Source organism: Balaenoptera musculus, chromosome 16, assembly GCF_009873245.2.
Source record: "Balaenoptera musculus isolate JJ_BM4_2016_0621 chromosome 16, mBalMus1.pri.v3, whole genome shotgun sequence".
In the NCBI taxonomy this organism is placed as follows: Eukaryota; Metazoa; Chordata; class Mammalia; order Artiodactyla; family Balaenopteridae; genus Balaenoptera; species Balaenoptera musculus.
In genome coordinates, this window is record NC_045800.1 from 60,635,219 (window position 1) to 60,647,843 (window position 12,625).

At 38.9% G+C, this 12,625-nt stretch overlaps 2 protein-coding genes across 3 annotated transcripts in view; one reads left to right on the forward strand and one right to left on the reverse strand.

Moving 5' to 3' along the window:
- The window catches only part of ADK (adenosine kinase), a 493,701-nt gene extending 481,182 nt beyond the window's left edge, over positions 1-12,519 (reverse strand). Inside the window, exon 1 of one of the 2 annotated variants that reach the window (XM_036827943.1) lies at positions 12,423-12,518. In XM_036827943.1, the coding sequence (XP_036683838.1) occupies positions 12,423-12,487 (65 nt within the window). In that variant the 5' untranslated portion in view covers positions 12,488-12,518. Of the gene's footprint in view, positions 1-12,422 lie in introns of both variants that reach the window. The other variant, XM_036827946.1, reaches the window with a different exon arrangement.
- LOC118882357 (40S ribosomal protein S29-like) lies at positions 332-630 on the forward strand. Its single transcript, XM_036827955.1, has one exon. The coding sequence runs from the start codon at positions 358-360 to the stop codon at positions 526-528; it is 171 nt and encodes a 56-aa protein (XP_036683850.1). The 5' UTR covers positions 332-357; the 3' UTR covers positions 529-630.
- Positions 12,520-12,625: the final 106 nt, after the last annotated feature.

Genomic DNA, 12,625 nt, shown 5'->3' on the forward strand with positions numbered 1-12,625 from the left:
CTTAGGGATGCTTAACTTCTCTGGGTCTATTTCCTCAGATGAAGGCAGTTACCTGGTGGCCTTGTGAGGAACCGTAAGAAAAGGTAAAAGTGCTTGACATATTCTTTAATATGTTATTTGTTTGTTTTTAACATTTATTTATTTATTTGGCTGTACCAGGTCTTAGTTGCAGCATGTGGGATCTAGTTCCCTGACCAAGGATCGAACCCGGGCCCCTCGCATTGGGAGCACGGAGTCCTAACCACTGGACCACCAGGAAAGTCCTAAATATGGACCACCAGGGAAGTCCTAAATATGTTATTTTTATCTTTAAAAAAAAAAAATTGCCTGTTGCCTCGTTGCAGCCGAGAAAGCAACATGGGGCACCAGCAGCTCTACTGGAGCCATCCGAGAAAATTCGGCCAGGGTTCTCGTTCTTGCCGCGTCTGCTCAAACCGGCACGGTCTGATCCGGAAATACGGCCTCAATATGTGCCACCAGTGTTTCCGCCAGTACGCGAAGGACATCGGCTTCATTAAGTTGGACTAAGTGTGAACTTCTTGAATGGGTCATCACGCATATCTACCTTCCTCAGAAACAATAATAACTCTTTGTATATAAAATAAAAATTTTAAAACTTCAAAAAAAAAATTAAACTTCATTTCTTGTTCTAGAAAGTAGGACAATGAGAAGTTATAAGCCTTCGGATCAAATTTCACCTCAGATACTTACTAGCTGTTACCTGATTGACATTTAACCTCACTGGGCTTCAATTCTCTAAACACAACCATGTAAATACAGACTTTGATTTTTAAGTACCTCCTCAGGCACCAACAATCTAAAGAGTCTAAAACATGTTCAAAGAGTTTTCAAAAATCACATGAAATTGTAAATTACCATCTCAAAGCCACATCTGGCTAATACTGAGATTTGCTGTTGTTTTCACACTTCAGCTCCATGATTTGTTGGAAACTTCAGCTATAGAAGATCCTACCCAACCTCAGGATTTGCACACCCAGCCATCTCCTCCCATTCCTGCTCCCACCAGCACTCCCTAGCAGTCTTTGGAAATACCAACGTAGCTTCTAAAAGGGAAAGGCTAAGAAAGCCTGCTTTAACCTGTTTTATGAGTATAAAGAAGCAATATCTTGACCAACAAGAAATCATTTAAAGAGCTCTGAATCTGACTTGATAGCTACAGGATACTAACAAGTTTTCTAAGGAATGTAGTTTATTCAAGCTTCACATAGAAGTGAGATCAAAGGTCTCGTGTGTGTGTGTTTTCCATTAGTGAAAAAATGTACTCCTTTTCCCTTATGTGTGCTGAATCTAGGGGAGGAATGCTACACAAATAGGGAAAGAGGGGTACTAACGAAGGGATTCCTGTCTAATGCAGGAGGCTGGGCAAAGATAACTTAACATTGCTCCCAATTCTAAGGACTTGTGAGTGTAAGTCTAGAAATTTATATATTTCTCTACAGAGCATCTTTACAATATTCAAACTGAGGGATGAATATACCCAAAGAAGTCAAACCTACCATGTAGAGAAGAACCTAACTCCCGCACCTTCAAAAAAAAAAAAAATCTTTTCAAGCTATTTTTTACTAAAATACTATTTTTTTTTAAATACTATTTTTTAATACTAAATATTTAGTACTACCTAACTTAATAATGTAACTATGTTTTATTATAATATTTCAAATCTAAACAATCCAGCTCTGTACATCTGGATAAGCAAGTGCTATGTAAAACAAGACAAAGTAGAATTGTCAGTATACTTGAATGGGATCAACATGCTATCCCATGCTAAAATGTTATATAATCAGTTCATCTTGAGTATGTGAGAACAGAGACATAACCAAGGGTGTAAATCTGCATCACTTCTACAGCTTAACAGCTCTAATCTTCACCAAAACTAAGAACTAAAAATGATAGCTAAGGTCTCAGCTCTGCGTAGGAAAAACAATTTCTGAAAAACTCTGTTTTAGGAGGAACCCAAGACTTCCTCAGTCATGCCTATAAAACAAGAAAATGTTCAAATCTCTAATGTGGTTAACTTCAAAGACAACACATTTGAACCGGTTTTTTTTTTTTTTAAAGATAGTTTTCTTGTTTTTCAATTTGTTTACTCAAAAACTTAACATGGCTTTCCAGACTTCAGCTCAAGGGCTCGAAGAGTAAAACTATTTATTTTGCTACATCAAGCTTAAAGGAAATTGAGAACCCTAAGACATCTGAATTTGATTCTTTTGCTATATTTTGTTTTCCAGTGACCCCTCTTGGATGAGTCAACAAGTTTCTTAAAAGGACCATTTTGCGGTATTACCTATTGGCCACATAGTACACTGTTACACAGTATGCTATGAAATTAAGAACGATGTTGCTGACCTTCAGTGATTTTGGAGTTCTAATTACAATGCAAATAAGCTCACTAATTAAGGACCTGCTAACCCATAGGGAAAAGACTGATCATTCTGATAGGTCACTGAGTTCTTTGCAAATTCACTTTCAGAAAATTTATTTTTCCACCAAATAAGCAACTCTACATTTTTTTTTTTAAGAAAGAAAACACTGACCACATGGCCTTAATAAAATGTTACTATTGGGCTTCCCTGGTGGCACAGTGGTTGAGAATCTGCCTGCCAATGCAGGGCACACGGGTTTGAGCCCTGGTCTGGGAAAATCCCACATGCTGCGGAGCAACTAGGCCCGTAAGCCACAATTGCTGAGCCTGCGCGTCTGGAGCCTGTGCTCCGCAACAAGAGAGGCCGCGATAGTGACAGGCCCGCGCACCGCGATGAAGAGTGGCCCCCGCTTGCCGCAACTGGAGAAAGCCCTCGTGCAGAAACGAAGACCCAACACACCCAAAATAAATAAGTAAATAAATACATTTATAAAAAAATAAAATAAAATGTTACTATTTATATAGGAGTAATATATATATTCTGAGGGAATTTTCCCCATGGACAAATGCAAGAAATGATTATTATAGTCAAGGCTCACTATAGTCACCAGAAAGAACAGAAATGTAATCTAGGAGTGCATCTCTTGGCCTCTGTCCTCCAGTATTGGATTTATTTCACACACAAGCTCACTCCATGTAACAAGAAAAAAGAAAGGTCCAAGAACCATGAAATGTTTTCAGGTAAGAGTTCTATCAACTCTTATGAATAGATAAGAATTTACAGCCAATACATGAATCCATTATGTGCCACTGAGTACTACAAACATAACCTTAAAACATCTTTAAAGAGTTTAAGAATTAATTCACTGAATAAAAATTTAGAGCCTATGTTGCAATGAAGTAATTAGTTATAAGGCATTAAGAGTTATTCAACTAGTTTCCCTACTTCAAGTAGCACTAGACGAGATAAAACATGCATACACTGTGCACTGCAATAATGCAAAGTATAAAGTACAAACAACCAGTGAAGGAGCTGTTTCCAGGCTCGGTGATTAGGAAAGTTTTATAGGGAAGACAGACTTTGGCTGGACCTTGAGGAATGAGGTTTTCATAAATATATTCTATATATGCTATAATGAACTTTTCTCTTGCTGAGAGAATGATACCACCTCACCTCCTACACCCTACAAGGTGCTGGCGAAGCTGTTGATTAGAGCGTCCTCAACATCCATGCACTCCCCCACATATATAAACACCATTGGTGTGCACGCAAGCACGCACACTTGCACACAGGAAAATGGCTGAGAGTATATCCAAGGCTGGCCAAAATCCCCACCTCTGATACACTAACTGGTTCAATGGTGGGTATGTAACCCAGGCAGGACTAATCAGAGTATTCTCAAAACTGATACACAGATGTGGAAAGTCTCTGCCTTTGGGCTCATGAGATTTTTGGCTTAGGGATGAAAAATGCCATCTTTCTTGTTACATTAAGATGGGCTGTGTGAGAAATGAATTCAATACCAGAGAACAATAGAGGCAAGAGATGCACTCCTAAAATGAGTCATATTTGGCTAGACTTCCTGCTCTTTTAGTCAACTGAGTCTCTTAGAGACTTAATGGTTCTACTAGGGATACACCAAAGTCCAGCCTCAGCCTCTAGAAGGCAAAAAGCCAAGTAACCACTTCAATATCATTTCTGATAACCCCTAATTTTGTGAGTGATCAGTAATCACATATGCTACCTTCATACCTATAATCCTGTATTTGCAGCTAACATAGCAAAAGAGCGGGGCTTATTAGTAACTAAATGTGGTGTGCTGACAAAATTGTGAGATCCTGTTAATACAGTAACCAAACTGTGTCTTGAGAAGGTAAGAGTTTCTTACATAATTGCTGTACATATTTTCTTATTCTATTCTACAGAAGATGCTGAAATCAGCATGTATGCAATGAAAGCCAAAATGCAAATGGAAACTCAAGATGTTCTTATGTTGAAAGCTAATTATTGTTTCCTAGATGAATACATTTTTAAAGAAATCATATGAGGGCACAAGTACAAACAAGTACAAACAAAAACATAAGAAATAAAACATATAAGTGAGGGCAACAACTTTAAATCTACTTTGGAAAATATTCAAAAAGTATCATCTTCAAGCAGTATATGAAACTTTAGTTCATGAGACCACTTCAGTGAAATGAGCTTTACAAATCTTGAAGTCCAAAAATTGAAGAGAAGTCTTTACCTTAGTCAGTTACTATTTGAAAGGAAGAAAAGCCTAGTAACTCAATTACATAACCAGCACCAGTATTATGGTAGAACTAGCCAAACAAGACCTTTGAAATAAGCATCTATTTAGTATCATCAACATGTAGAATGGGGACTGCAGGAAAATTTTAGCAAGTGATTCTGATGAGAAATTGTCGTTCCTGCACAATAGAAAGCTTTTAAAAACTGAATATTTAAATTTTTAGAAAGGCCCTCAATCCTATTATTGAATCCTGGGGCAAGATATGTTCTGAGGCCAGAATTTTATGGGATTTAGAAATTTGTCAATTTTAGGAAGGTAATGCACTGTATGTACTATATATTTTATAAACTGCCCAGGAAGGTTTCACTCAGAATGCCATTAACAAACACATATTTCTACAGCAAAACATACACATTTGTGTCAGACAAATAAATACTACAGGGGGCCTCAAACCCATTCAAGTTTTGCTGCCAAATTAATTCATCTCAAATTTTTTTTTAATTTCCAGTTTTCAGAGCTTTTGGGATTTCAGAAATACAGATGAAAAGATTACAACCTATAATAAAATCATAATACTTGTTTTACAAAATTTCAGATTTACTTAGTATCCCAGAGGTCCATTCTGTAATGATGATATTTAGCCACTCAGCACTTGGCCAAAATATGTATTTAATGCACATCAAGTTCCTCCAGCTTAAAATCAAGAGTCCTAATATATATGTTCAGTGTAGAAAAGTTGGAAAATACAAAAAAAAAAAAAGAATAAAGAAAATAAAATAACCCACAATCCGAATGTAAATTGGTGCAGCCACTATGGAGAACAGTATGGAGGTTCCTCCAAAAACTAAAAATAGAGTTACCATATGATCCAGCAGTTCCACTCCTGGGCATATATCCAGAGAAAACTATAATTTGAAAAGATACATGCACACCCATGTTCATAGCAGCACTATTTACAACAGCCAAGCCATGGAAACAACCTAAATGTCCATTGAGAGATCAATAGATAAAGATGTGAGATATACACACATACACACACACACACACACACACACACACACACACACACACACACAAAATGGAATATTACTCAGCCATAAAAAAAAGAATGAAATAATGCCATTTTCAGGTACATGAATGGACCCAGAGATTATCACACTAAGTGAAGTAAGTCAGAAAGAGAAAGACAAATACTGTATGATATCACTTATATGCACGTAGAATACCCTCTCAACCTGAGGACTTTGATCTTTCTTAAATTCTGGAAAATTCTCAGTCGTCATCTCTTCTAACAAGGCCTCTCCACCATTCACACTCTTTCCCCTTTTTGGAACTCCCAGTTAGATGTTAGTTGGTGCCTCTCAATATATGTATGTGTTTATATACATATATATATATATATATATATATATATAAAATATTCTCTTGAGTTTTCTTGATTTCTCTGTGCTACATCAGGGTGAATTACTCAGTACTATCTTCCAACTCACTAATTTTTGCTTTAAATACGTTTGGACCAGAGTTTAACCAACTTTTTAAAATTTTTTTAATTTTTCACCATTTTTTCTTTTATATAGCCATTTACTTCACATTTACCTATTGTTTATTTTTAACATGCTTTTTTTATAACTATTACTTCTTTTATCTTTTTAAAGATATTTAAAATACTTAAAAGTTATTTTGAAATTGCTCCATTAGATTTTAAGTGAGTTTATCTCCTAGTGCTTTTGTTATTTTCCAAGTAATAGTCTTCCTCACCTGTTTGCAGGCTCAGACTTTCCCTTCCTCTTTCCAATGGTTTTGAGGTAAGCCACCCCTCTTCCACAGCCCATGACCTCCAAGCTCGGTGCTCTTGTACCAGGTGATAGTGGAGAAATTACAGTTCCCATCTCTGAGCCATGTGGCAGCTCAGCCACTTCTGTGTCGCCACTTCAGAGCCACAGCTTTTTAAAGCAACAGCCAGGAGCAGAGGCTTTCAGCCTTCTTTTCATCCAGCCCCAGCCCAGCTCCAAGTTTCATCCAGGGTATGTGACTCCAGTTCCCCTGCACAAAGTTATTTCCACTTGCTCCTGAACCCAGGATCTAAATGCATGTTTGCTTTCCATTTCAGTCCGTGGAGATGGTTATCTTGTTCTTGAGTATACCTATATCTTTTCTTTTTCTTTTTAAATTTGTAATTGCAGTGTTTGGAGCAGGGTAGGGAGCTAAAAGCAGGATAAAGAGTACCATAATAACAACAGCTAACATTTACTGAAAACATACTATGTGCCAATTTTATATTTATTTTTTCATGAAATCCTCTCAATCTTTTGAGGTAGGTATTTTTATTATACCCATTTCAAAGATGAGAAAACAGAGGCATGGGGCCAGTAAACAATCTTTCCAAGATTACCAGCTAATAAGGACCAAGAGTCAAACCAAAGGTCTTAACCACTGCTCTACTGGCTTCCATCCTGACCAGAACACTCTTCAGAATTTCGATTCTCTCTCTTATTTTTTTTCCCACTTAACTCTGAACATTTTGCATACAGGCAGGATTTTAATCGATGGAAGGGAAGTAGAGCCATATTCCAGGTAGAAAGTAGCATACTGGCCTCATGTTTATTTAGTGTTATTCAGTCTAGGCCTATACCTAAAACCAGAAACATAGTTTCAATGCCTGTCTTTTTACCAAAAGCCCTTCTCACTTTCCCTGGGCTCCAGGCATTTCATGTTTACCTCTAGATACCCAGGACAATCCATGCAGGCTTTCCTCTGACTCTGCCTTTTCACCACCCTCACTCTGCCCTAGTATGTAACGTCTAGGAAAGGATCTTATTAAGGGATTCATAGAAAGTACCTCAGGAGACTTCCGTTTTTCATTTTCCTTCATAACCAAAGTTTTAATCTTAAAGGATTAAATTTGTAAATATAAGTGAACAACATGCAGTATCACCCGAAAAGAGCCAAACTCAATTTTAGGCTTCATTGTTAAAAACGTAAAGTCTAGAAAAGTAAAGATTATCAGTCCCACTCTATGCTGCACTGATAATTTATCCAACAAACATTAACTGAATAGCTCCTAAGGACCAGGCACTGAGCAATACACTACGGACGCACAATCGATCATCCTTTCTCTTTTCTAGTATGCATACATTTTCCTCATTTAATCCTCACAACAGGCCACTCCGGGAACAGTATGCTCAGTTTATAAAAATCATCTTCTGGAGAATTTCCTGAAATAGAAAAAAAATGTGTTTTAAAAGAAGAGGTCAGACGTTGAGAATGGACTTGAGGACATGGGGGAAGGGGAGGCTGGGACGTAGTAAGAGAGTAGCACGGACATACATACACTATCAAATGTAAAATAGATGGCTGGTGGGAAGCTGCTGCATAGCACAGGGAGATCAGCTAGGTGCTCTGTGACCACCTAGAGGGGCGAGATAGGGAGGGTGGGAGGGAGGCTCAAGAGGGAGGGGATATGGGGATATGTGTGTACATATAGCTGATTCACTTTGTTGTATGGCAGAAACTAACACAACATCGTGAAGCAATTTTACTCCAATAAATATGTATTTAAAAAATAAATAAATTAAAAAAATAAATAAATAAATAAATAAACAAACACCGAAAAAAAAAAGAAGAGGTTACTAAAACTGTTGCTTGATCATCTAAAATACGTACAGACTTTTATTCCTAGGTTTAATACACAATTTTAAAACACAGAGTCCTAGTGAGAGGTAAAAGACAGAAGGAAAGACTAAAAGGAGTCCATGGAAGTGAAATGGTTAGGAAGCAATAATTTGAGAAAAGCTCAACATTTGCTGACTGGAGAAGTGCAGTTTGTCTCCTTTTTAATAGAGATTAAAATTATATATAATTTATATATATATAAATTATATAAAATTAAAAGTCATGATCCAGAACAATGTGTAATTGCTAAAACATCAGAGAGAGTTACAGTGTGGGCTCTTCAGATTCAACCCTTCCTAACATCGACTTCAGAGCTTATGAATATTTGCTATGATGAATAAGTAGAGCTACTCCTGAAGAAGATTAGGCAGAACTTGAACCTGTAGGTGGAGAGACTGGTTAAGAAGCCAACATCAAGTCTAAGCAAAATAAAGTCTAAACTTGAGTTGTGGCAGGAGGGATGGAAAAGAAAAGGAATTTATCAGACATAACTGAAGAAGAAAAGACCAACTTTGATAACCATACGCAGAGGGAAAATGAATCAAGTATCTAGGTTCCAAACTTTGGAGTAAGAGAAGTTAGTGGTGCCGTTAACAGATGTAGGGACCATGGAAGAAGGTGCAGATTTAGGACAGCAGATGGATTTAGTTTGATATATATGACTTTGAAGTGTCAGCAAGACACTCAGAAGGAGATATTCAGCAGACAGTTAAAATTAGGGTCTGAGAGCTGAAGGATACAGAGATAGAAAGATCACACAAGTTAAAGTGTTCAGTACAAAGCCTGGACCCTCCTACACCTTCTGCTTCAGTCAGACCAAACAAATGTAGTTCCCCAACAGAGGCAGCTCTCTGACATTTCTACCTCCAAACAAACTTTTTTATAAAGCCAGACACCCTACTTCACACCTGGTTAGCTCTCTGTCATCTTTCAGTATGCTCAGGTATCATTTTCCCAAACCCTACTCATTTTCCACCAAGAGGATGGTACCTGGGTCTTAGCTCTCTCACTCTATGTACCTAATTTTTAGCACCATGCCTAAAATAGCAGGCATTTGAAAGGCTGACCAAAAGAATAGACTTGGCATGTGCTCAACAAGCCTTGGAAGGAACTCCATCCTCTTAGAGGTGACCGCTGAAGAAATTAACTTGGGTGATATTTCCAAAGGAGAGAAAAGAAAGTTAAGTGGTCCTAAATACAGGTAATCATCATGGAACATTTTCATCTAGGGAGCAGTTCCCAAAAATGCTTCTCGACTTCTTTCAGGCCTAAATACCTCATCTGTAACACAAGGATCATTATTCCTACTTCACATGTTGCTGGGAAGATTAAATGAGATAGCATAAATAAAGCACCTAGTACAATGTATGGCACTCAATTAATGTTCCTCAACCCAATGTGAAAACATGATAGAGCTAGCTTATTTCTTTGCAACTTCAGTAACTGCTATACCCTAAAAAGCCTAGAAAAAGAATGGATATTTGAGAAAGGGAAGCTAGACTTGTCAGATGCTCTCCATGAAGCAGAGTTTTTTCCAGCCTCACACTATTGTCACTTCTGTCTGGATAATTCTTTGGTTTAGGGGGCTTCCCGTGCATTGTAGGATGTTTAGCAGCATCCTTGAATTCCATCCACTTGGTGCCATTAGCCCTCCCCACCAAATATGTCTCCAGACATTGCCAAATGTCCCTTGGGGGGCAATACTTCCCCTGCTTGAGAACTATTACCCTAGAACTAACTGAAATTCTCACAAAGCCCTAAATCCTTTTCTTGACATCTACAAATATATATCAAATTTATTTGTTCCCTAGGAACTGATTCTACACATTAAATCATGCTTAGACTTTATAAGCCGTTCTCTTCTTTTTTATTAGTTGTTTTGTTTGTTTGTTTTTTTATACTGCAGGTTCTTATTAGTCATCAATTTTATACACATCAGTGTATACATGTCAATCCCAATCTATAAGCCTTTCTCTTAAAAGTTAACCAAAACTGTTAGCTAGCCCCTTAACTGTCAAGCAAGTCATCATAGATAATGCATGCAGTCTAACCACTCAGTGCATTACCACACTGAGACCCTTAAAGCCAAACTAATATAATGAAAGTAGGAATAGCCAATCCCAAAAGGTCTTCACACAAAATGAAGAGATTTATCCCAGTACTCAAGTGTCTAATCCTGACTTCATGGCTACAGGTGGTACTAACTACATATTTTATAAAATGAGTTTTAGTTGCCTAAGGACTTTTACAAGTTTTACGTAGACACTAATGACATGTAAAATAACCTTATACCTGTTTAAGAATTCTTATGTATCATATACCCATATATTGCAACAACATAAAAAGTTATGTACACTAACCACAAAACAAAACAAAGAACAGATGGGAAAGTAGAGAAACAAAAGCGGAGTGAACAGTTCACTAGGGCTTTTGGACAAACTGTGAGGTTAATAAAGTTGACCTTGATCAAATTACTTAACCTCTCTATACCTGTTTCCTCCTTGCTAAAATGTATATAATTATAGTGTCTACCTTGTAGGGTTGTTGTGGGATTGAATGAGTTAAAATATGTAAAATGCTGAAACAATACATATTAAACATTATTATTTATCGTTATTTTTAAGGCTGCATAGGTGAAGAGAAGCGTATCTTGGGTGGTTGTATAAAAGTAGGCACAGTAAAGTCAAACAATGAACTTGCACCCAGATGCTCTATGTTCAAACTTCAGTTCCTTAACTAATTGTTTCATTTGGGCTTCCATTTTCTCATCTGTAAAATAGGAAAGCACTTTGAAAACAGATTACCATACGAGAAAATCTAAGGGCTGTATGTTCAGTAGGATAGCAGGGGAAAGTTGCAGCTGTCTTCCAATTTGGTAGAGGAAACTTTGTGAAGAAGGTACTTTTTAAGGAAATACTCTAATAATGGGCCAACCAGAGAAAGCACATGCCTTGAACCCAGGTAGGTGTGATTCAAAAGCCTTTGCTTTAGTCTATAGTTTGAAAGCTTAAAACGAAAAAGGAACATCCTGAGTCGTTTAAAAAAAAAAAAAGTTTATTTTCTTCATATAAGGTAGGCACACTAACCCTTTGACCCTTTGAAAGTAATAGGAATACATTAAAGGCACTGGCAGGGATTTGGTCACCATCCATTCAAAACAGCGTTAACACACCACCAAATCCCTAAGTGATCTTTTCTTTTCAATTATGAAAGATTCGTTTTTTCAGAGGTGAAGAAGGGTAATGCTGTTAGAAATGAGATTTGCCCTGTATAATCAGGAGTGTCCCAACAGTTTTCAATCAGTTTGATGTCTATTTTTAGATACAAAAATCTTTGCCTTCCAAGGAACATTTCAAAATCATCAAGGAATGGGCATACTGCACCTTATACTTATTAGGAAGGAATATTTTAACCAATAACTTTTTGTAAGTAAAAGTTGCAACATCAAATCATATGTGAAACAAATGTTAGGTGCAGAACTATCTCCACTGCTGCCAAAAGTGCAAAGAAAAAAAGAAAAATCAAGCTTTCCTAACCGTTCAGGCAAATGCCACCTCCGCAAAGCCTCGGAGGGGGAGTCTTGGTCCCCGGTAGAGGGTCTCCAAAGATAACACCGTTCGGTTCGATGTACGTACGAAAAGGAAGGTCAAGGCGCCCTTCCGCGACCTTTACGAAAAATCCCAAGAATTCTGTCTTTGCCCCAGGGTAGAGCAGTCGCTGGGCATTCTCCTCGACATCCCCCAAGGAAGAGGAGGTGGCCGCGAGTGACTCGGTTCAGGTCGGGTCCGATCCTCCCGGGTCGCACCAGCTCAGCGCGGGCGGGCTCCCACGTGGCGCCCGCAGCCTGCCCAAAGCCGGCTCTGCACCCCCGGCCGGCGTTCTGATTGGCCAAGGGCGGCGGAGCTTCTCCGGAGCCGGCGGCGACTCGGCCAAACTGGGAGGGCGCCGGGCAAAAGGTCGCAGCCAGGCGGGCAGCTACCCGAGCAACCGGTCCCGTGTGTTCGCCCCATGCCAGCGGTGAGGATACCACCCGGCGCCTCGGTCGCGCAACCCCACGTGGTCCCTGGTTAGCAGCAGGCACAGTCACCCTCCACCCTATGTCAGGTAGCGCTCACCTCAGCGCTCGAGGCGCCTCCACCTTCAGCTTTTTGGGCTTCGGCTCCTCCTCAGGCGCTGCCATTTTCGCACTCCCACCTCACTTAAGCTCCAGCGCTCGCCCCACCCCTTCGGCTCTCGAAGGCCCCGCCCCCTCTCGCATCACCTCCTCCTTGTCTCGAAACCCCGCCCCTCTAGGCTCCTCCCAGTTCGTGCCTCTCTC

What these genes read in the sequence shown, in the direction of transcription:
- LOC118882357 (XM_036827955.1), top strand. Translation starts at nt 358, where the DNA reads ATGGGGCACCAGCAGCTCTACTGGAGCCATCCGAGAAAATTCGGCCAG.